Source organism: Pyxicephalus adspersus, chromosome 1 (assembly GCF_032062135.1).
Source record: "Pyxicephalus adspersus chromosome 1, UCB_Pads_2.0, whole genome shotgun sequence".
Classification (NCBI taxonomy): Eukaryota; Metazoa; Chordata; class Amphibia; order Anura; family Pyxicephalidae; genus Pyxicephalus; species Pyxicephalus adspersus.
In genome coordinates this window covers 169,026,353-169,050,265 of record NC_092858.1, presented here as the reverse complement: position 1 = coordinate 169,050,265, position 23,913 = coordinate 169,026,353, and the positions used below count along the sequence as shown (strand labels likewise).

Genomic DNA, 23,913 nt, shown 5'->3' with positions numbered 1-23,913 from the left:
GTATATAACATTGCATGGTAATGAAAATCCCAGATCTGGAATATCACAATGCATGATATTGGAAAACCCAGATCCGGAATATTACAATGCATAGTAATAGAAACCTCCGATCCAGCATACCAGAATGCATGGCTTGATATTAGAGTGATTTATAAATGAAGGGCACTGCAATGTACACCATGCATTCCGGTATGCTGGAGTTGGGGTTTCTATTACCATGCATCGGCATCCTATTCCTAATTTACGGGTTATATCAGTGCAATGAACATTAACACTTACACTGTGCCATTACTGCAATACATAATTCTGAAAGGGAATCTTAAGACACTTAATATTGTATCTCTTTAACATTATTCAGACAAAAAACCAAGCATGTGTTTCTAAAATATTTATTTAAACTTTAAATTACTTTAAACTGTGAACATTATAAGACTCTGCATTAGTTCTGCCATTTCCCTCTCATAATGAGTAAGTCTGCCCAAAGCTGGTACATACAGAATTTAGTCATCCCCATGACCTTCTTATAACTCCTAAGGACCCCAATTTCCAAAGTCCTCTTTGTGATATAAACTCTGTGTCACTGGTTCTAGTGTTAGGCTGCCCACATTGGGTTGCTTTGGAAACCCCCGGCACAGCTGGAAATCTAAGATACCGGTTTAAGGAGAACTTACCCTTGAAGGAGAATAGAATACAATTTAGTTTTATAGACATAGTAAAATAGTTACATTGTTTTATAGTAAAAATAGATTCATATAAATTCTTCTAATCTTTTATACTATGACATTAAGTACTTTTTTATTAGCTAAGGTAAACACAGGAAATTTTACTGTACTTACAGCAACTTTATTACTTTCGGTATCCAGTGCCAGAGAAATGCAGACTGGCTTTCATGTTATCAGATTCTATCCCAGTAGTGGGCAAACTTGCTGGGGCCACAATGAGTTTAAAATTTGACAGATGGGCCAGGCCAGTATCAGATGGATGGAGATACTTTGTATGAACATTCCTAAACCTACATTCAAATTACATTCAATTTCAAAGGGAACAGTGTTTTTGGTTCCCCTTTTTTTGCCAGTGGACACTTTTGTACCAGAATTTCATGGGCCAGATTAAAAAGTCCAATGGGCCGTAGTGTGCCCTTGGTTGTTCTATTCCATTCTGCTGCATATTTAGTTATGGTGCACACAGACATTACAGAATGCTTGGCCAGAGCAGACAAGCATTACAATACACAGATGTGATTGCAAGAATTTACATTCAAGAAGTAAGCTTTAAAACAGGTTTTCACAGATCTATGTAGCTGCAGGTACTGTGGAGTAATTCATCCTTAAGTTTACAATAGAAGTATTAGAGTAATTCAAGTGGGGTCCCAACACTTCCCCCATCTACCTGTGCACCTGCTCTGAATTTGCATTAGAGACTGGAAGTATTGAAAAGTCTGAGAGGCAAAGTCATTGCAAGAATGGGAAGAAGTGGAAGATGAGCAGCTGTTTTTCTCCAAGGAAAAGCAAGAAAAGGGGGGGATGGGTTGCTGCATCATTGCTAGGGGACAGGAGAAGGGTAAAATGAGCTATTGAGTCCCTGTTGGGAAGGAGAATAAAGAAAGCTAAGCAGTAATGACAATGCTCAAAAGGATGGAATAGAATAGGAAACTATACCAATAAATTGTTCCACATTACCTGCCGCTACAAAGGTCAGTGAGGAGTGGACCTTTAAAATCTATTTACTGCTTGTAAATAATGTTCAAATATTTGAATTTCATTATATTAAAGGAATCATTCTCAGGTGTGATAACCCATTTCTTCAGAAATTGTTTGAGCCAGCTAAATTCTGGGATCACTGAGCAGATTTCATTATTAAGCCAAGTCATCAAAATAGGAATAAGTATGACACCTTAGACTCCCAATGTGAAAGTTTCATAGTGACCCAAAAGTCAAGAAGTTGATTTGGGAACATTGGGGAAACCCTTAATAGTTAAATACAAACTAGTTTCTCTAACTAAGGGGCCTTGGTTGGTCTAATGTGTCCCATTTAAACCAGGGGTGTCTGGTTCTAGTGTCTATTTCTACATCAAACAACAGGAAAATATGATTTACAAAGACAAAAATATTAACAAATATGATCATGTACAATTTTTTGGGATTTAAATATACCATTAGTCAATGATTCTGTTCTACTTTCTTTGTTCTATATAAAAAGCAGCAAGAAGCCTACAATGGGTGGGATTGAGAATACCAGGACCGCAGTTCTATTTGTAACTGATCGGTGTTCCAGGATCATTGCATTGTCATTATGGAACAGTCTAAAACAACTTTTATAAAAACTTTTTAACATGGGGCAACCACTGAAATAAAATACAGGTCTTCAGGGAACCCCTACTATATAATTGCTATATTCACAGCTCACAGAATATTAGTATGGTGGGCAGTGGGAAGAATGCCTCTTATATTACTGGCCATTGCGAAGAATGTCAGCCTTATGAGCCAAAAAGATCATTGGGGTCACCTAAACTGACCAGAGAGTCAATAATTGCTCATGGAAACCCTAACAACCTCTGGAGGAACTCTGGTTGAGAAACACTTGTCTAAACACTTTATCTGACCCTCTGCCCCAACTATCAAAGAGCAGAGAGGCAGCATTGGGGTTGATATATTAAAGATGTTTGTTCTGTTCACTTAGCAAAGTGAATGATCACTCATCATGGGATAACTCACTTAGCTTAATGAATGCTGTGAAAATTCACTTTGTAAGTAACACTCAATCACATACAAGGACAGAGTTATAAATGGTACATGATCGGATGTCTGAAATCAATAGAGCTTAATTTCATTTACTGAGATAAGTGAACTGTCCATTGCAGGATGATCATTCACTTTGCTAAGTGAACTCCCTTAGATGCATTTTTTTTCAAATATAAAGAGACTATTTTTATCTTTAATGCCTCCAAAGGATAATGATGCTCGGTGTGAGATAACAAGACTTTCATCCTCTAGCTGGAAAACACTTGGTAGCCAACATCCCGGGTCTTCAGCTTGAAGTTGTAGTTTCCAGTCCTCCGTTGATGCCAGCAAACCAAGATGGCGATGATAATGGCGATCACAGCTAAGACACTGATGGCAATAAGGATAATATAACCTGGGCCAAGTGTGCCATTAGATGACGCATTTGAATCTTGGGCTGAAAACAAGAAGAAAGATAATTCTAATATATAAATTATGACCACATAGATTCTAAATAAGTAATTGGGGACTGTACAGGTGTCCAAGGTGTTCAGCGCATCCTACAGACACAAGGATTTTAGTTTCTATCGATCCTGATCAAACATGAACAGGAGGAAGGGCACCCTGTCACATGGTTCTATCAGGCAGCAAATGCAAATAATCAAAATGTAAACTATGAGTATGTGACAACAAGGGGCCAATAGCACTGGTATGTCAGTACCACCACTATTATTATTATTACACAGTATTTCTATAGCGCCATCATATTACGCAGTACTGTACAAAGTCCATAGTTCTAACTGTCTCTCAAAGGAGCTTACAATCTAATGTTCCTACCATAGTGATATGTCATTAATGTAGTCTAAGGTCAATTTAGGGGGAAGCCAATTAACCTAACTGCATGATTTTGGGATGTGGGAGGAACCCGGAGTACCCGGAGGAAACCCACGCAGACATGGGGAGAACCTGCAAACTCCATGCAGATAATGTCCTGGCTGGGATTTACTATTAATATTTATTTTACTATTAATAGTAAAAAAATAAAACACAGCCCACCTTTATGCTTTGAGTGACACATGAGTTTTACAAATATGATTAGCGCTTGACAGCCCTGAGACTGTAGGCTACCCCTTATGTGAAAAATGCTCCAGGGTGCATAGCAAACTGCTGCTGTGCATCTGGAATTGGCAACCCACCTCACAGGTGAAACTTTGCACATAGTTGTAGGTTTGGTTTTTCTAAAAGCAACTACATGGTCCTAAATGACTTCGAGCCTCCTGGAATCGCAGTGCATCATAGCCGTAGCCGCATACAGAAAATGGTTCCTAGCTGGTCTCATTTACAGGAGCTGAGCCTGTGGCAGAGTGATGTGGTTCACCACAGGTTTGAAATGGCCCTATTTGTCCATATTGTTCCAAATTGTTTCTCAGACATGTAATGTTCCGATGACACCTTGCCCCACCTTATATGATGATGGCACTATGCATTGTTTTGCCACCATGAAAATTAGGTTTTTGGGACTCCAAGAAGTGCTACATGGATTCACAAAAATAGTCAAAACTTAATTATGGACAATAATAAGTACAGATGCATATTTGGTTTAAACTGTATACAACTCACTACTTACATTGGCTGGCCATCCGCAGAGGTCCCATCCGAGTGACTCCTGTGAAGACGTTTTTGTCAGCATTGCTGACGGAAGCTCGGAAGTTGCTACACAACTGGAAAACCCAAAGCAGAAAAGAGGTTACATCCTACCGTTGGTACTCTGATAGTGACATATAAACAGCATAAAGCCACCCAGCCACCATCCAAAAAGCACTAAAACCTCCATCAATAGCAGAGCAAAGTCCACCATTTTTTACATTCAACTCTTTCCCAACATCGGCTATATGTACATACCGGTTTGCAAGAATTAGGTGACTCCTCCTGACAAACGGACAGTCGGCAGTGCAGGTATACAATGGGATTGTTGACGAAGGAGAAGATCTTTGTTTGGAAGGTGGCATTGCTGGAAACACCATTCATGAGGATGGTGGTGAAGGTGTTGGCCAAGGCACAGCTATAATGCAGAAAGCAAATAAAGGGTTATTGAGCAGGATGCAGCACATATGGGGACAATGCTTTGGTGTAAAATATCCAAGACCACAAGGCAATTGTCACCAAGCTGGTTTTTCACTCTATCCAAGGGGAAAGTTTTGGCAGGTAGAGAAGAAAGAATGCCTACCTGTTTTGGATGAAAGGGAAAGACATGGGATCGTAGGCATCCTCCGTTGGCGTTGCCCAGCATTCATTGATAACAACTTTAAACTGGCTCTGGTCTGTCCTGATCCGTATCTGAACCGTTATGTCATCAGTGGCAGACAACGTGAAGTTTGGCGGGATAAGCTGATCACCAATGAACAGCTGAAATTCCGGAAAGAAAGATCCTCCAGCTTCTATTTTCTCAATGATGGTGTAGAACCTGGGGATTCCACAGAAAATCAAAAGCTTCAGTCCAGAGATTGGAAGATACAAAATGGTTTAACTATGTATGATATATTACAACAAATGACAGCATGGAGAGGGGGAGCATCAGCTGCCACCATAGCTGATTAAAGAGAGCAAAGATTGGTGGTGGGTAAGAATGAGCAAATTATTTCTTAGGGGTAAAGCTCAACTAATGGCAAGGGCTGATTGGTTGCTTTATTTAAGGTGGTCATGGATGGGCAGATTTCTAATTAAATGTAACCAGTAGTGAAATATCCACTGATGGGAATATCTTGTTTCTTACTGAGATGACATGCATTAAAACACTTCTCCCCTTATCTTCACCGAAATTGGACAAATCAGTACCTGATTGGAAGAAGAACTTTATTAATCTCTTCTGATGGTTACGACAAAGTTCTATATGGCCTAATCTTTACTCAATCGTTGCTGGAATTTGGGTAATTTGGCAAGAATCTGGAAATGTATGACCTTCCCATGCAGGGTGGAAACTGCATTATGATACCACTACACACCCACTGTTCATATAAATTACCCTCCGGCAGGATTGTATCCGCTGGACCACAGGATGTTGTTCTGGAAGACGCAGCGGATCAAGCTCACCGCCCCTGGAGTGATGTTCTTCATTGATGTAGATAAGTCAATGTACAGGGTTGTGTTCACCACAGTGTGAGTGTTATTCTGAAAGACCAAGATGATATTACCATGAAGTACCCTTATGATATATTTGGTTCTCATAGAAGGTTTAGAAAAGTCTGTGGACACCTGGCTATGGCACCAATAGGAACCAAAAGAACATTTTTAAGGTCAATGGTGGAGGAGAAGACTTGACTCCCAATCTTTAGAAGCACGGAGGTGGTCAAATGTGTCCATTGTAAATCATTCCAATTTGTTCAAAAGGTGTTCAATATGGGCGTTCAGGGCAGTATGTAGAATGAAGAATTTCCTCCCCACTTATAAAACCATATCTTCATGGTGTTGGCATAGGGGCACATACATGTTGGAACAGCAAAGAGTCTTTCCCAAACTGTTGCCCTATACACAGATGTCCTTGTATGTCAATGTCTTTTTATGCAGCACCATTTACTGGAAAAATCTAAACCTCATAATTTTGGGAAGGGAGGGGGGCTCTAGTTTATTTCTCTGGACTACAGAATACCCCACTATGTTATAAATATGAGAAAGGAGTGTCCTGTATTCCAAATCAGGCATGAGCAGGCTGGGGTGTAAAGTGGCTTAGAGAGACCCCAGACCTATTCAATACCTTTGGATGAACTGGAATGCTAACTGCGAGCAATTTGCTCTTATGCAAAATCTGTTTAAAAGAAAGCGAGCAGACCATGCAAATTAATTAAATACTGTAAGGTAAATTGGTAAAAAAGTTGTTTGGAGGCTATTATAGCTTTAAAGTGAGGAACAACTCAAAATGAATGACCACGGAATGAGTGGCCAAATGTAGAGGTAATGGTCAGGCGACCACAAAGATTTTTCTATATCACCTTTTATTTATTTACAGTATATACATTTGATTTATTTCACTTCTTTTACTGAGAAATGTTTTGAACCCTTCACATTCATCATATATACAGTATAAACATTTCCCAGCACAATCCCCAAGGCTGAAGGTGTTTTTAAAAACTTTTGCCATTGAGAGCCAGAAGCCGACGGTGGTGCAACCGGTGGCTCTCAGTTCTGATTGTCGCTGACAGCTCAGATCACCATTGAAGATTGGGAACCAAGCAACGTGGTTTGGGATCAAATGATCACTATGCAATGAAAAAATTAACATTACAGGTAGTCCTCGAGTTAAGGACTTCTGACATACAGACGACTCCTACATACGAACGTGGCTTCCCTGCTTGCTCCTGTGCAGGATGGAGGCTTGATGGGGGGAGGGGGCAGTTTGCATGACTTACGGAAGACAAATGCAGCTGAAGTTGTGGATGATTTTAAGGACTGAGCTCTTCTGCAACATCTTGTAACTCTTTAATGACCAAGAGAAACTCTGCAGTTGTTTCTTTTTGCAGGCTCTTTTTTTCTAGGCTCCAAGTTTTTTTTTTTGCTTTGTTTGTGATTGACTTCCAGTGAGGATTTTATACAGTAACTGACACCACGCTGCCTAATAATATGTTGGGACAAACATCTGTCCTAAATGCATTTAATAAAGTAATGTATCTGTTCTGACTTACATACAAATTCAACTTAAGAGCAAACCTACAGTACTTATGTAACCCAGGGACTACCTGTACATACACTTCAGAGTTTCTGGTTACTCACACTGAATACATCCGTGTTGCAGTTGTTCCAGCCGGCTTGTATGATGACATGCGTATCCGTGCTGCAGTTTACAGAGCATTCAGGACTCCCAAGGAACAGGGAATGGCTGGAGATTGACATCATCCTCAGAAAGGCCTTCTCTATGGAGATCCCAATTTTCCCCGACTCACATACCACTTTGATGGCATCTCTCAGAGTCATGCTGGGGGTCCGAGGGGTTGTCTTGGTTTGAAGGGCTAGGAGGGGGGTGTTGGTGGACTCTGTGCATAAAGGAAGGCGTTCCATTAATTAAAATAGAACAGAAGAAGTATGGAGAGGATATTGGACAGTATGTAAGTTTTTAAAAAATTACAATTTAACACATCCTTACCATTAACTACATTTGTTTAAAAACAGATCATGGCAATTCTACTGTTATATCCAATCCAAATATTGGTCATAACTTGGTTTCATTAAAGTTGATTTGCAAAATTCTACACAAAAAAATGATCATGAATAGAATTGTTTTGATCAATTTTGACCAATATGATGTTTACGTCTCATCAAGTGTATATAGCACTGGAGTCAAAGTCAGAGACTATGACATGCAGGGGTATCAAACTATAAAAAGAATAAATGTACAAGACTTCAGCTGGACTTCAAAGATTGACTGTAAATTATTACAGAGTACAATTATCTTGTTTTACACCCTCTCTTGACCTAATGTAACCCACCCTTCCGCTCCACAAAGTCATATCTACCTCAGTCCCGGTGGCCATGGCTCTTTACCATTGCTTATACCCAATGGAGTCTGGATAGACTATATAAGATTTACTGCATAGGCACACCGACAAGATGCCGTGATTTCTCATGGCAAAACCAACTTTAAAAAATTCCCAGCCTATACCCAACTAAAAGGTAAGAACATAGGAAACTTTTTACTTACCAGCATATAGATTCATTGACACGAGAGAGGTGGGGCATGGAATCTCCGGGGTTGTGGTGAGTTTCATAGTGGTGGAGGCCGGAATGATGATTCCCTTATCATCAGTGGATGAATTTATCATTGGATGGGTCGTTGAGTGTGTGGTGGATGTCAATGTGGTGCTTTCCCTATTGCTGATGGATGAATTCACCATTGGGCCAGTTGTTGAGTGCGTGGTGGATGTCAATGTGGTACTATTCTCATGGCTGATGGATGAATTGATCATTGGATTAGTAATTGAGTGCATGGTGGATGCCAACGTGGGGCTTTCCTTATCACTGGTGGATGAATTCACCATTGGGCCAGTCTTTAAACGTATGGTGGATGCCAATGTGGTGCTTTCCTCATCACTGGTGGATGAATTCACCATTGGACCAGTCGTTGAGTGCGTGGTGGATGAAAACGTGGTGGTTTCCTTATCACTAGGGGATGAATTAACAGCCGTGTGATTTGCATACATTGTGGCATTCACCTCCATCAAATTTGGATTGGTCACAGTTACTGTTGAGGCAAACTGTCCAGTTTGTTGGATATCCAGCACAGAAAATGTGGACATTAGGTGATCTTTTGGAGGAGTTGGGTAATGCAGCTCAGTGGAGGATTGAGTGGTGACCTTCGTAGTGGGTCCTATAGTTGAGGCAGTGGTTGGAGGTGAAGTATCTATAGAGATCGTAGAATATGTTCCTCCTGTGGACAGAAATGTCCTTGTTGATGCTTTAGGAAATCTCAGGAGCAAAATAAAAGGTGTTGAAAGGCTCACGGTAAGGCTATGGACTGGAGGTTGTGGTGTGGTTACCACTTCCTTGTGCCAGTAAACTGCTGCATCAGAAGAGACGCTACAAGTAGCTTCTAGCTGTGGCAGCTCCATGAAGAATGAATTGGGGCAGCAGTGAGCGGCACAGTATGCCAAGATGCCAGCCACCAATAGCCATGTGGGATCCATTGGTCCCAACACCTAACCTAGGGCTAATTTCAGACCTCTAGCTGACCACAGTGGTTTGCTGGAAGCTCAACCGTTCTCATTCAATATAAGCAGTTGGGAACCACTTTGATCAAGTGATTGCAGATGCAGTCGGTGAATGCAACATCCATGGGTGCTTGTGGCCACCCATGACCATGCAACTGCTTCAATTGACTGGAATGCCATTGCCTTCAACCGCAACTCACAGCATGTGAAAGCTTCCTCAAAACATTGAAACGTAGCGAATCTCAACCGCAACCACACTGAGCTGCATGGTACAGAGGTTGAACTGTTGTTGCCACAACAACTGCTGGGTTAAACTGCCCAGTAATAAAGAGGGACAGCTGGGAGTGATTAACAGAAGCAATCTGCAACCATAAGTCCTAGTTTTCTAAGCAGCTACCACTTTAGTTGAAAAAGCTCATTACTTGAAGCTTGCTGCAGAAAATGAACTTCTTTCTCTAGGTGGGAGCAGTGGGCTTTCTGCAGAGGTCCAAAATGCCCCATGCAGAGTCACAGCCAGAGCTCTCCCTACTGCAAAGCTCATGCACCCTGATGATTACCCCTCTGTAAAGAAGCCACTTCCCCTTGAGGTTCTGCAAAGGGACAGGCTTAAAGCCCCAAAATAAATCCCATATCAATGCCTTAATTACACTCTGTAGGTATTATATTGTAAATACAATATAGGTTCTGTGGCTTTTCCTATATTAGCTTAGAAAATAAAGCAGCAGCTCTGGTTCCAATACACACCTCCTGCAATACTACCATTCTGCCACTAGATGCCCTCAGTCTTCCTGGTTGAATCATACCTATTGTCATTCAACACAGAAGACTGAGGACATCCGGTGAGTGCAGGGTGTCACGTGTAGTGATGCACAGAGTTTTAACGTTGTCAACGTCATTGCCGCTCTGTATCATCATTGGAGAATAGGCAAACAAAGCCAGGTTTGTTGAATCACCCAGGTTCCCCCATTAACTATCTTCTATAGTGTTTGAGAGCTTTAATAAACCAGGTAAGTGAGCGACCTTAATGCTTTCAGTAAATCACCCCCACAGTGTATGGGGTCATCTTTAACCTGGTGACCCCGGACAGGCACTTACCTTCACATTTCCTTCCAGGCCTGCTGGGATCTCTGTCAATGTACGTCGGCTGACACTCACAGGTGAACGACCCCTCCAAGTTTTTGCAGATAGCATAGATGTCACAGTCATTATCCGAGGGAGACAAGCATTCATTGAAATCTGGAACCAAAATGAACCAATAAGATTTAAGACCTTGACTTGATACGGTATAAAGGAAAAGCAAACAAATTAGGTCCCAGACAGGGCTGTGCTCTCTGGCAGAGAGGTGTTAATCTCAGAATTGGATGGACAGAAATAATAATTCCTCTGCTGGTAAAACCTTTCACCTTTATTCCAATCATTTTGAGCCACTTCCTGTCTATCTGCACTCACCTCTCCCTTGGCTGCTCATTATTGCTCTGACAACATTGAGACAACACTGAACCACGCTTGTACAACATGTGTCACCGCATCAACTTTTGGTAAGTAATGGGACTCGGTGACAACACGGGACACAACGGAAAGCCAGTTGTCACTTCATAACAGGAAGTGCCTGAAAAAGTATTTGCATGGCAGGATCACCAGATTGACATACAAAGCACATGCAGACTCCTCCACACTGACCGACCCTTGTGTCATGGATGGGGTAGGTACTGCGCTCCCTTGACCTATTGGTGTTTACCTGCGAGCTTTATAGACTGTGGATCCACCTTAAACACGGAGCTTTCATTAATGGAGGCCAAGGAGGCTGCTGTGGCATTGATATATTTCTTGGTGTCATTTATGATGATGAGGAAAGTAGCAACGATGCTCCCAGGACTCAAGGACAGAATTTGGACCGATACCAGATCCGGGGGGATGTGACCAGAGAGAGAACGTTTAACCTAAGAGAAGAGAAAGCCAAGAAAAATGATGTACATTGTGCTGTACGTTACATATTCCACACCATCTTACTGAGTTCACTACGATGTTGGTTCGTTATTCTCCATTACCTTTTTTATGTACATTGTGCTGTTACATATTCCCCACCAAATTACAAAGTGTATTGCATTTTGCTCATCACCTAATTATGTACATTGTGCTTTATCTTCCATTGTCCCTACCACCTTGTTCTGTAGGTTGTGCTGTGCTTACCATATTACCCACCAACTTTGTTGTACCCTGCAATGTACATTACATGTTCCCCATTGCTTGATTCTTTACACTATACATTCTGTATTCCCCGCGCCTGATACGCCGCACTACTCAATATGCATTTCTCACCACCGTATGTTGTACATTGTGCTGTGTGTTCTACATTGCACACTGTGTTGTACGTTACATATTCCCCACGTCCTTATCCTTTACATAGCACTATACATCCTGTTTTCCCCATCATCCGATACACTGCAATATTCATTATGCATTTCTCACCACTGTTACATATCCCCCACTGCCACTGTGATGTGTGTTATATATTTTAACGTACGGTTACATCAATGACCAGCATAAGGCTTTGATCATCCTAATTACCTCTGAGATGAATTTATTCACAAAATCTGCGTATTCTGGGGATTTCTGATCCAGTAGGGGTCCTGTGAGGTTCCAGTTGTTGATCTTCAGAGTTCCGTTAAGTATTTGCCCCTCTGTAATTATCAATAACAACAATTCAGATGTTGCAGATATCCAACACGTGGGGCATTTATCTTTAGAAGAGGGGTATCAATCACAGAATGGATGAGCAAAAGGTCAGAAAGTATTGTACCGCCATCTATTGGTAGAGATAGATCACTGCACCATCAATATGTCAGGGCTGGACTTCTGATCCTGCAAACCTAGAATAGATTCCTTAAAATCATTTGCTATTACAGTATTCGGCAAGTGTTTTCAATCCTAGACCAGAACCATTACAGGTGTTGTGGATCACCCAGGTTCACCCATGATAGTCTATATTCTCAAGTCTCAGTGAGCCTTGATATATAATGCACAATGGGACTGAATTATTAAAGCTCTCCAAGACTGGAGAGGATATACATAATCTGGAATTCCAAACCTGGAATAGATATGGTCCAAGATTGAAAACATTTGAAAACAATAAGCAAACGACTTTTAAGACTTTTAAGAAATCCATTCCAGGTGGAATCCATTGCTGGATCACCCTGTTTTTACGATTTCCTTTCTGATGATTGGTTATAGATTACAATGTGAATTTTCATCTAATTAACTAAACTAAGTACCTTATCCCTAGCAAAGGGATAGTTCATTTTGGAAAGTGAATGGCTTATATTATCATTACCAGTATTTATATAGTGCCATTTTATAGGGCGACTTATGTCCTTATGAAGTGGTTTTTGTGTAGAGGGTCACAGTCATACTGGAACAGAAAGGCTCTTTCCTAAAATATTGCCAAATACTGAAAGTATGCAATTGGCTATTATATCTTTTTATGCTGTAGTATTAACAGTTATCTTTTGCTGAGTCAATAAGGAGGGATGCCCACATATTATTATTAAACAGGATTTATATAGCTCCAACATATAATGCAGCATTGTACAATAAATAGGGGATGCAAATGACAGACAGATGCAGGCAGTCACACGGGATGAGGAGAGGACCCTGCTCCAAAGAGCTTACAATCTAAAACAATCTATATTCCTTTAGGAGACTGAACTTGAAACAAAGAAAATACAATGTAGCAATATCGTTGTTACTTTGTATTTCTCATAGTGCAGTGAGCTTACACCATACAGAAGATCCTTGTTACACCAGCTACATGGGGTATTTGGGGTAATAGTCTTCAATCGGAGAAGGAGGTGTAGAGTTCGGCTGGTATGAGGCCAGCATCATTGAATAGGATAAGACACCTATAAGGCAGTACTCCACCTTCTCTATAGTCCTTGAGAATGGTGGAAATCAGGGAGCTGGAATGATGTGCATGTGGGCCCCCCACTTCTTTTTTGCCCAGGGCCCCATTTTTTCTAAAACCACTAATTACAAGCTCCTCTGCAGGCTGCTTCCCTGTTCTCCAGTCTAGCCCTGCTCCATCACCTTCCACCTGCAGATGACCCCAATTTCTCGCATTCTTGTAGCTGGTGCTAAGAGAAAGTAAAATCACAGGGGGCTGAAATTATTAGGGAACTGCACAGCCGCTCATTACGTCTTGTAAAGATAGGAAACCCAGCTTTTATCAGCTAGCTATTCTATGTTTTCGGGCTCCTGGATACCCACCGGGTCCAAGACACCTGGCTAGGTTCCCTTGTGGCTATTCCGGCACTGCATAATGACATTTAGAATGAATTACTCCACAGTGCACCAAGGCTACAATGTAATTCCAGCCTCAATGATATGTTACAAACAATGCACATGGTGCCACTCACTTGTTTTAACTCTCTCCACCAATGAATGTATCCCTCCAGAAGAGTCGGTGAATGTGACCAGCACAGTGTATAGTTCCCCAGCATTCAGCCCACTTATATTCACAGATGTCTTGGATACAATCTCACTCCTGTTAATTCCCATGGAAGATGATATCTGTATGGTATAAATGTGGCTGTCGGGGCAGTCGGTGCTCCACTCAATGTGAAATCCACTGGTGGTGACATTACTGATGTTGTGGCTGAGAAAGGTGGAGCAGTCTGGGATGAAAAGAAAAGCAAAGAATCAGCGTCAGTCATTTAAATGATTGCCAGTTAAAGGAGAACTCCAAGTGCACCATAGTCCTTTCATAAGTACGTACAGATAAGTAAACCACTCCACCTACCAAAGGATTTGGAATTATTTCCAGTTGGTACATAGATAGTAATAATTCTTCTTCACCTTCCACATACATTGGAAGGTCACCATAATGCTGATCTAGAAAAATGCCATGCATAATCACCATTTAGGTGACTCAGCCCTCTGCTGCACATGACAGCAGATGACATACTGTTAGCCTGCCAGCTCACTGGACAAAAAATTTGGCATTGTAATAATACGTGTTCTCTGTCCAATTAACGTGCAAGATGGCTATACAGTTACTCTAGCTAAATAGAATGCATAATTACTATTTAGGTGACTCAGCCACAATTATTGGAACAAAAAAATCACTTTGCTGCACATAGAGCCAGAGGATGACACAATGGTGGCCTGCAAGCTCAATGCATAAATATTCTGCATTGTAATAATATTTCTTCACTGTCCAATGACCATGCAAGGTCTGTAGAAAGGTGATTTAGGAAAATGACATGACTAATTACCATTTAGGTGACTTAGCCCTCTGCTGCACATAGATCCAGCAGATGACACACTGGTGGCCTGCTAGCTCAGTGGACAAATATTCAGCATTGTACTGATTCTTCTTCTCTGTCCAATTACCATGCAATGTGGCTATAAAGCTAATCTATGAAAATGGAATGCATATTCACCATTTAGATGACTCAGCCCTAATTATTAGAACATAGATGAGAAAATTCACTCTGCTTCACATAGAGCCAGAAAATGACACATTGGTGGCCTGCCAGCTCAATGAACAAATATTCTGCATTGTAATAATACTTTTTCACAGTCCAATTACCATGAAAGCTCACTGGAAAGTCAATCAAGGAAAACTGAATGCATAATAACCATTTAGGTAACCTAGCCCTATTTATTGGAACAAAGTTTTTGGTGGATAGAGGAAGATCTCCAACACATTTTATCTTCTTTGTAAGGCTTGCCTTGAACAAGTCCTAATACTTGCAAGTATTTTTTGCAAGTCTGTGCTCTAATAAATAGAGCTACTCCTCCTAGATGGCATTTTGCATGTATTTACCTTCCCAAGAGTTCTTGTGCCAGTCATCACTAGACAATGACAATTTATTTATAATTTGAGGACATAACTACAGAAAGGGTGGCTTCACCATGAGCGATGGGTCTAGTGCAGAAACACAAAACACAAGCATAGAGCAAAAGGATTACAATTACTCAGGCTTATGCATGGCTTGTAGTAATATTTGCACATTGGGTCAGGTTGCCATATTTCATATTATATATACAGGAAAGAAACGACTGGGGCATGCATAGAAGGCAATTACTATTTCCATATCTAATTGGCCACTTTAAAAATGCCAAAAATGAGTGGGCAACATTATGTACTATCACTAAACTTGCAGAACCCCCATCTAGTTTCATTATTCAAACCTTAAGCAGCTCCCATGGCTAGCATAATAATGTTGGGTTGCCTTACTGACCAATAATGAGCGAGAGCAGTGATGGATATAAGCTGGCATTTGTGTAAGGTTCAAGGTTCCTGAGTAGGGGTCAATGGCAGTAACCCACAACAGCCAATCAGATATCACATTTTCAATGACACCCCCATGGTGAGGTCCAATAGTATTTATGAATTCATCCTTACCTTGCCCCAGTGGTGGTTGATGGTTGGTTGAATTAAGTATGCTGCAGCTGTAAGAACCCTCTGTATTAATACAATGGTGGAGTGGTGGGCAAGCACCCAGATCATGGTGGAGACATTCGTCCAGATCTGCCAGCATAAAACAAATATTTTTATTTCTGTAGACCTTGGGTCTTAGCTATGACATCATGCTGTAAATAAAACCACATGTGAATAGACGAGAATGCATCTGCTTTGTTCTTGGCATGCAATTCCAATATGGCGGCCTTCTTGAATAAGACATAAAAAATCGTGTCTAACTGAGCAGTCTTACTCTATTCTATAAAAGAATCAAATCATTTGGCATTTTTCATGTAATATAAATGTAATTCAAATCAGTGGTGGGCATTGAGCCCACTGGGATCCCCACCATTGGCATACCACCAATGACTTTGATATCAATGGGGTACAGAAGTTATTATAGTTGGCTAAATCACTGTTCTCTCAGAAAGGAAGTATCCATCTGATTTAAGGAGCTTTCTATAGATGTGAGATCATTGCTTGCTCCAAATAGTTGGATCAGTCACCAAGGGTATCTTTATATTATTTCAAAATGGTGTTAAAAGCAAACATATACAGAGGAATGAATCAGGATTGTCTTAATCCCCTCATCTCCAGCAGTACCTACTTTTTCTATTCTTCCCACCACTCTGTTTAGAGCCAAAGAAAAATACCTGGTACATCTAGGTATGGAGGAGCATGAGACTCACGCCATATGACGGCACTGAGTCACTTATTGAAGGCTTTAATTCTGTGTAAGCTATAATTCCAATGACTGGTGGGTTAAATACAGTGGTGAACGTAGCCAACAATGGACCCCTGTGCAGAACTGACTCCAGGAGGGCTACTAGGCTTGTTCCCAGGGGGCTTCTGACAAATGCCAACCTTCCCCACAGTACCACTCAGTCCAGAGCAAAACTACCTGAACCACCAGGGGTTCCTTGGACCAGACAGGTGCATGGTCAGTCCAGCTTGGGAGATAGCTACACCTTCCACCAAGCAAGGGACAAAGGCAGCCAGGTGCACCTTGGAGCCATCATGCAACCAGGTATACATTATGTCCTTGAAGAACATAGCTGGCTGTGTCCCTTGCTGGATGGACTGTGTTGCTCTCTCCCCAGTTGGACTGACCAGGCACATGGCCTGCTGATTGTTTAGTCTAAGGATCCCCTCGGTGTGTGCAAAGAACATTCTAAACTACCCCTGACAAGGCATTGGTCAATAATGTCACAGTTCTGGTTGTGGAAGCCCCTGTTGGCTTTGGAGGGCCCGGGACCCTCATGCACACTTTGCACCCTCCTAGTTTCTTAAAGAAATAAATGCCACAGTCTTTACCAATCACATACATATTGCTCAGGTACAGTGCAGCAGTCCATATGACAAAACGTCCTGACTGTCACCACCACAATGAGACTTATCTTAAATGATAAAGCTGTGTTTAGGAAATGCTGTTTTGTCAGGTGACCACTGATAAATGGCACACAATGACAAAAAAATTCGGACCATTCCTGTGACCATAAGCAATGCCCCGGGCACAGCCAATGTAAATTGGATTGGTCTCCTTTAACTAGCCTTAGCAAATGAGTGCCTTCTCACACACATGTGTAATATCACATCATGTATGTGCTCCTGTTTACAACATATGTGCTGGATCACGTCAAACCCAGGTGTTTCACTGGACAGGTAAAAAATAAAAAACAACAGCTGATATAGTTCAGTAATATAACTTGCAATACATTACCGCTGATCTGGACATCGATGACCTCTGGTAAGCGGACCACAATATTACTGAGTGACATTGCGATGTCCTGCAGGGACAATGACTCGTTTATACCAATAAGAATGTGAGATGTGATGGTGAACGGGCCGGCAGGAAGTGTGGAGATATGGTAGAGCTCTACCTCCAGGGGCCACAGTTCTCCAGTGACCTGGAAACATAGGAAAATGATTTTATATTACATATACACAATGACATCTTCCATCATACTCTACAGAGAAAACAAAGCAGTTTCTTCAAGAGCTTACCAAACAATGATTCCAAGCCAAATAACCAAATCCACAATATAAAAGTATAAAACAACCATGAAAACTAAACAATCAGACTGATTGTGTATTGGTAAGTTTAAAAACCCAATGACATGACCATTGTGCCTCTGGAAATGGAAACTGTCCATCCACTATTTCCATCTTACCCTTGCTATGATATAAATATGGAAGCTTGGCCTAACTTTCATGTTGATGCCTACGTGAGTTATATCTGTAGACCAATGGTGGTCAGGCAACCAGGTATAAAAAGCCTTCACTGCGGTCCCTAAAAACCCCAATGGGGTGTACCTAATACTCAGTATATGTAATACTACAGAGCACTCCCAGATACTGCAGGCATGCTATAGGAGATGGATATAGATGGCAGACATGGCCCAGTGATGACTGGATTTTATGGAAGTTGTGTTCATTTTAAAAGTATTCACTTATATTCTCAAAGCCATGATAAAGGGAGGACTGCCCAGTATATAAACATTTCAGTATGGTGGCTCAGTGGTTAGCACTCTGGCCTTTGCAGCGCTGGGTCCTAGGTTTGAATCTCGGCCAGGACACTATCTGCATGGAGTTTGTATGTTCTCCCTGTGTTTGCATGGGTTTCCTCTAGGTACTCCTGTTTCCACCCACATTCCAAAAACATGCAGTAAGGTTAATTGGCTTCCCCTTTAAATTAAAAAATTGTCTTTGACTACATATATGACTATGGTAGGGACATTAGATTGTGAGCTCTTTTGAGGGACAGCTAGTGACATGACTATAGACTTTGTACAGCGCTGCATAATATGCCAGCACTATATAAATACTGGGAAATAATAGTACCAGCCTACTAAACTGTCCTTCTTTACCAGATTAGTGTTTGCAGTTCTGTAATTCGTTTGCTTGACTTTAAATATCCTTTTCATTTTGTTGCACCTTTACATATTACAGCTGGGATTTTTTAGTTTTTTAGCAAATGAAAACTTGTTTGGTAATCTTCACCTAAAAAATATGTACAGTATGTATTGCATGCTAGCGCTGGCACTGGTGATTATTATTATTATTGGTATTATTATTATTATTATTATTATTATTATTAATAATAATAATAATAAACAGTATTGATATTGCACCAACATATTACACAGTGCTGTACAATAAATAGGGGTTGCAAATGAAAGACAGTTACAGACAGTGACACAGGAGGAGGAGAGGGCCCTGAGCAGAAGAGCTTACAATCTAGGGGGTGGGGGAAGTATCACACAATAGGAGGGGGATATGGAATGGTGGGAAGTAGTGAGGGTTTAGGAGTCAGAGAAGAACCAGTTGGTAAGTATGAAAAGATGGGTTTTAGGGGATCGTTTAAATGAGCAGAAAGTAGGAGGCAGCTGAATAAGATGAGGAAGACCATTCCAGAGAGTCGGGGCAGCTCTAAAAATGTCTTGGAGCTGTGCATGTGATGAGGTTATGAGTGAGGAAGTCTAGGGGGGTATTTTTCTATCTGGTCAGAAGGTAAGTGTGACATGAACTGTGGAGGGATTTGAAGGCAAAGCACAGGAGCTTAAATGTAATTGTAAATTTAAAAAGGAAGCCAATGAAGAGAACTACAAATAGAAGCAGCAGAATAATAATGGCCGATCAGGAATAAATATTTCCTGATGATCCGATAATTGTAACACTAGTAAATGGAGACAGTTAAGTAGGAAATATTCACTGTGTGGAGTTTAGGTGCCATTTAGAGAGCACAGGAAGCCGCAACCCAAAAAATTTAAAGGGATTAACAGGTAATTTTTTGCAGTATATAATAAGAATCACTTTTCATGGTAACAGGCAATAAAGCAGGGTCCTCTCCTCCTCCTGTGTCATTGTCTGTATCTGTCCGTCATTTGCAACCCCTATTTAATGTACAGCGCTGTTTTTTTTTATTATTATTATTATTATTATTAATATTATAATAATAATAATAATAATAATACAAGATTAGACAATAGTAGAAGTTTGCTGTGAAGATTTATATAACCATTACATAGAACCCCATGCACAGCTGTTGCTGGCGATGGTAGAATCCCCTTACCATTGCATGCAGAAGTCTCGTGTGATTTGCATAGCCAGGGTCCAGCTCTATCAGGTCATAATATTTCATTTTTATAGTGATGGTTCCATTGTACCAGAATTTGATTGTGTTCCGATCCAAAGCTACAGAAACAAAAGAAAAGAGATGCAAAGTTTGGTGAAAAGGGAACTGAAATCTTGTACCCCTCTGCAACCAGCTGATTCCTCCAACCTATTGCTGGTATTCTGAATTGAATTCTGCTGCACTTTAAAGAGAACCTGTACTGAGATCATTATAAGGTTTGCTATTGGCTGTCTGTGGCTTCAGAATGAAATCATATCTTGTAAATGTTTTCCTTGTGACAATGATATATAGAATCCTTCATAGGGTTAAAAAAAGTCTTAGCGAAATGTTTTTCTATCTTTCTAACATGCGGGAATCCTTGAAATAACTTTCAGGTCTTTGGGGAACCCTTCTATAATTACTATATCCACAGTTCATAGTACATTAGTGCGATGGTTACATTGCTGGCCAGTGGGAAGAATGTCACCCTTACAGATAGCCAAAAAGATCATTGGTGTCACTTATTCTGACCTGCACATTGCTCATTACTTAAGGAACCCCCAGCAACCCCCCAAGAACCCTGATTTAGAAACGCTGCTTTAGAGGGTTTGTCCAATCATTGGCCGACTTTATCCTAAATCTTTTCTCCCTGTAGACCACATTCCAGCATAATTTTTGCTTTGCTTGTTTGTACAGTATTTCTACAATCACCAAGATTGTAGAAATATGTAGGGGCAAATACTGGGGGTCAGTTACTATTGATGCCCCCAGAACTGCACCTCCCAAGAGCCCTTTCTTTTTGTAAGGTTGTAAGGAGACAAGGCAGCAGCGTTATTTTGCTGTGAAAGAAAATAATGTAGACATGTATAGGGGGGGCACAAAGAGTTGGGGAATAGGTGTAGCTCTGTAGTCAGGCTGGGCTGACAACACAGCTTGGGGTATTCAGAGCAGCAGGGTACTGTGTTGTCAGCCCAAACAGGAAGTTAGAAGCTCTTTGGATTGGGTCCTGGTACAGAAGTGCCCGTTGTACCCATCTAATGGCAGCCCTGTGTGCAGATATTGCAAAGATATACTGAATTATTGGGACTATTAGGCACTGACCTGGAGGTTCAGGAGACATACAATAGGATCCAGTGGAGGTGTCACAACATTTCTGGAATCCAGGACAGTCATAATCCACTATGCACTCGGGGCACAGGACCCCCTCGTCCATTTTTGCAGGGCATTCCCCAGGCCTGGTGTTGGTTACCCTGGCATTCTTTGTAGCTGTAACATAGACAATCGGATGAAACAACTATGAAACCCAACCAAAGATCCATATTTGAAGAATAATAATGGCAGAATTTGATATAACTTACACATGGCACAGTAATGGCCCAGGAGCTCGTACCCATCACAGCACTCTGTAACGACCACGGTGTCCGGCACCCATATTGTCCGGTACTCCGTTACATAGGAAGTCCTGGAACACAACTTCCACGGAATCCATCCCATACACAAGGATTTGTCATGGACAGGCTTCTGGAAAGGGACCACCTTGGAGACATTTACAGTCACCGTCCGTTCGCAGACATGATAACTTACAGGGGAGATTGTGTCTTCTGTAGGGAAAGGCAAAAAAATACAAATTTCTTTGTATGAGGATATAATAGGAATGCCAATAAAATGAAACTTCTTTAAATGGAGTAGGGACGGATCAAAATCCTTCTTTATTTGTGTCCCACCCGCTCCCCCTGCCAGACATTGCAGATCAGAATGGGAGGAGTTCCGCAGCAGAGGCTCTGTCAATCTAAAAAGCAGTGGGCGGAGTTGGGTGTGGCCAGGTGCTGATAGACAAGTTACAGGCAGTGACAAGGCTGATAGTCACACCCCTTGCAACGCTCTTTTTTCATCCTACTGTAGTGGAAACACATGAGGGTGGCAACATTGATCTGAATTCAAAAGCAATGGAGCATTGTTGCCCCCCTATCACAAGAAGCTTTATTTGGAGGAGGATGCCGGCAGGAACACTTGTGACTTACAAAATTAAGTAGTTGTATCCAATTTTTTACAGTAAAACTAAGCCCCTGTGCCAATTTACTTGAACACCAAAATGGTTATCAAGATTTATTGATCAGTAGAAGGGGCAAAATTAACTTTTTTTAAACTTCCTATTGGTTCCAAGTCAATGATGCTGATTTCAAAGTTGAGAATGAACTGAAAAAGAAGATTTACAGAACAGAATCATGTAATATAAGGAAGGAATTTCCCCCTATTGGAGTAAGTAGGAACATGTTTAATAAGTGTTTTTTTTATTTTTTTTTTTGCCTTCTTCTGGTTCATGTCTGCATATATTATTATTATTATTATTATTAATAATAATATTAAATAAAGCAGCACTGTACATTGAATAGGGGTTGCAAATGACAGACAGATACAGACAGTGACACAGAAAGAGCAGGGGACCCTGCCCTGAAGAGCTTACAATCTAGGAGGATCTACCTGGAATATGCAGGTATTATCTTTATTTCCCTAGTGGTTGAACTCGATGGACTCAATGTCTTTTTTCAACCTACGTAATTATGATATCACATGATTCTGTTGCAATTTACAGAAAGTAACAAAGGCAGTCCTGATGATTTTTCATAAATGAAGCTGCCCCGCTCTACTCATTTCTCCTGTCCCCATGCTACAAGTCATAATTAGTATTGATATTAATATTAATATAAAACAGTATTTATATAGCACATAACATAGTGCGCAGCACTGTACATTAAATAGGGGTTGCAAATGACAGACAGATACAGACAGTGACACAGGATGACGAGAGGACCCTGCCCCAAAGAGCTTACAATCTAGGAAGTATCACACAATAGGAGGGGACATATGTAGTGGTGGGTGCGTAGTGAGGGTTTAGGAGACAGAAGAAGACGGGTAGGTGAAGTTTGGTGAGGTCATCCTTCTGGAGACTGGTAGCTGTGCGCAGCTTCTGCTCTTTAAGCATAGTAATTGGGGTTACTGTGCGGGAACTCACGATAACGTGATAATTCAAGTTGAAACATTGGGTTTTGAGGGCTCTTCTAAATGAGCAGAAAGTAGGAGCAAGCCCCATAGGAGGAGAAGACCATTCCAGAGAGTCGGGGCAGCTCTAGAAAAGTCTTGAAGCCGTGCATGTGCTGAGGTTATGAGTGAGGAAGTCATTAGTAGGTCATTGGAGATGTGAAGAGAGCGGCTGGGGGGGGGATTTTTCTATCAGGTCAGAAAGATAAGTGGGACAAGAACTGTGTAGGGATTTGAAGGCAAAGCACAGGAGCTTGAATTTGATTTTAACATGAAATGGAAGCCAATGAAGAGAACTACAAAGAGAGGCAGCAGAAGAGGAGCGGTGGGAAGGATGGATGAGTCTGGCTGCAGCATTCATAATAGATTGTAGAGGAGAGAGTCGGGTTAGGGGAATACCAGAGGTTATAGTAATTCAGATAAGTGATGATCTACGGTTCATTTTTTTTGCATCTTCTAATCCACAATATGTATTTGGGTTGCCGGACCCTTTAAAAAAGGTGTGCCTGGTCTTTTTTAAATGATAAAATTCACTGCAAATAAATCACAATTCATCTGACCACACTGTAATAATTGACATTCTGGGTCCTATGGGGTCCTGCGCCTTCCCTGCTTTATTGATTCCTCCCAGGTGTCCCCAATGGTTTGATCTGATCATTCTCTACAGATACAATGTAACAAGTGCGCTGATACTTACCGATCATTTGTCCAATTCCCAGACCGGTGGTCAGGCCAAGGATGAAGGCCAGCTGAAGAATAAATCTTCCTTCCATATTCCCGTCCAATAGAGATCAGACAATTAATTCTATATATATAGAATATATATAATATATTTGTATATGATGCCTGATACAGGAGCTTTGTTTTTCTTGTCGTGCGATA

General features: G+C 41.1%; 1 protein-coding gene across 1 annotated transcript; it reads right to left on the bottom strand.

Annotated features, from left to right (window-relative positions):
- Positions 1-375: 375 nt before the first annotated feature.
- On the bottom strand, positions 376-23,913 carry UMODL1 (uromodulin like 1). The gene is made up of 17 exons (XM_072398326.1): positions 23,729-23,913; positions 21,351-21,593; positions 21,094-21,258; positions 19,951-20,072; positions 17,599-17,785; positions 15,822-15,947; positions 13,828-14,085; positions 11,984-12,096; positions 11,154-11,355; positions 10,511-10,651; positions 8,410-9,135; positions 7,485-7,744; positions 5,743-5,888; positions 4,948-5,184; positions 4,623-4,782; positions 4,348-4,441; positions 376-3,177 (listed from the first exon to the last, which is right to left on the bottom strand). Exons 1-17 carry the CDS (start codon positions 23,802-23,804, stop codon positions 2,990-2,992), a joined length of 3,444 nt encoding a protein of 1,147 aa, XP_072254427.1. The 5' UTR covers positions 23,805-23,913; the 3' UTR covers positions 376-2,989.

What these genes read in the sequence shown, in the direction of transcription:
- UMODL1 (XM_072398326.1), bottom strand. Translation starts at nt 23,804, where the DNA reads ATGGAAGGAAGATTTATTCTTCAGCTGGCCTTCATCCTTGGCCTGACC. An exon ending in ACAGTCTATAAAGCTCGCAG is followed by an intron (nt 10,652 to 11,153) that starts GTAAACACCAAT and finishes TTTTGGTTCCAG; the next exon opens with ATTTCAATGAATGCTTGTCT. An exon ending in GTCAATGAATCTATATGCTG is followed by an intron (nt 7,745 to 8,409) that starts GTAAGTAAAAAG and finishes CTTTATGCACAG; the next exon opens with AGTCCACCAACACCCCCCTC.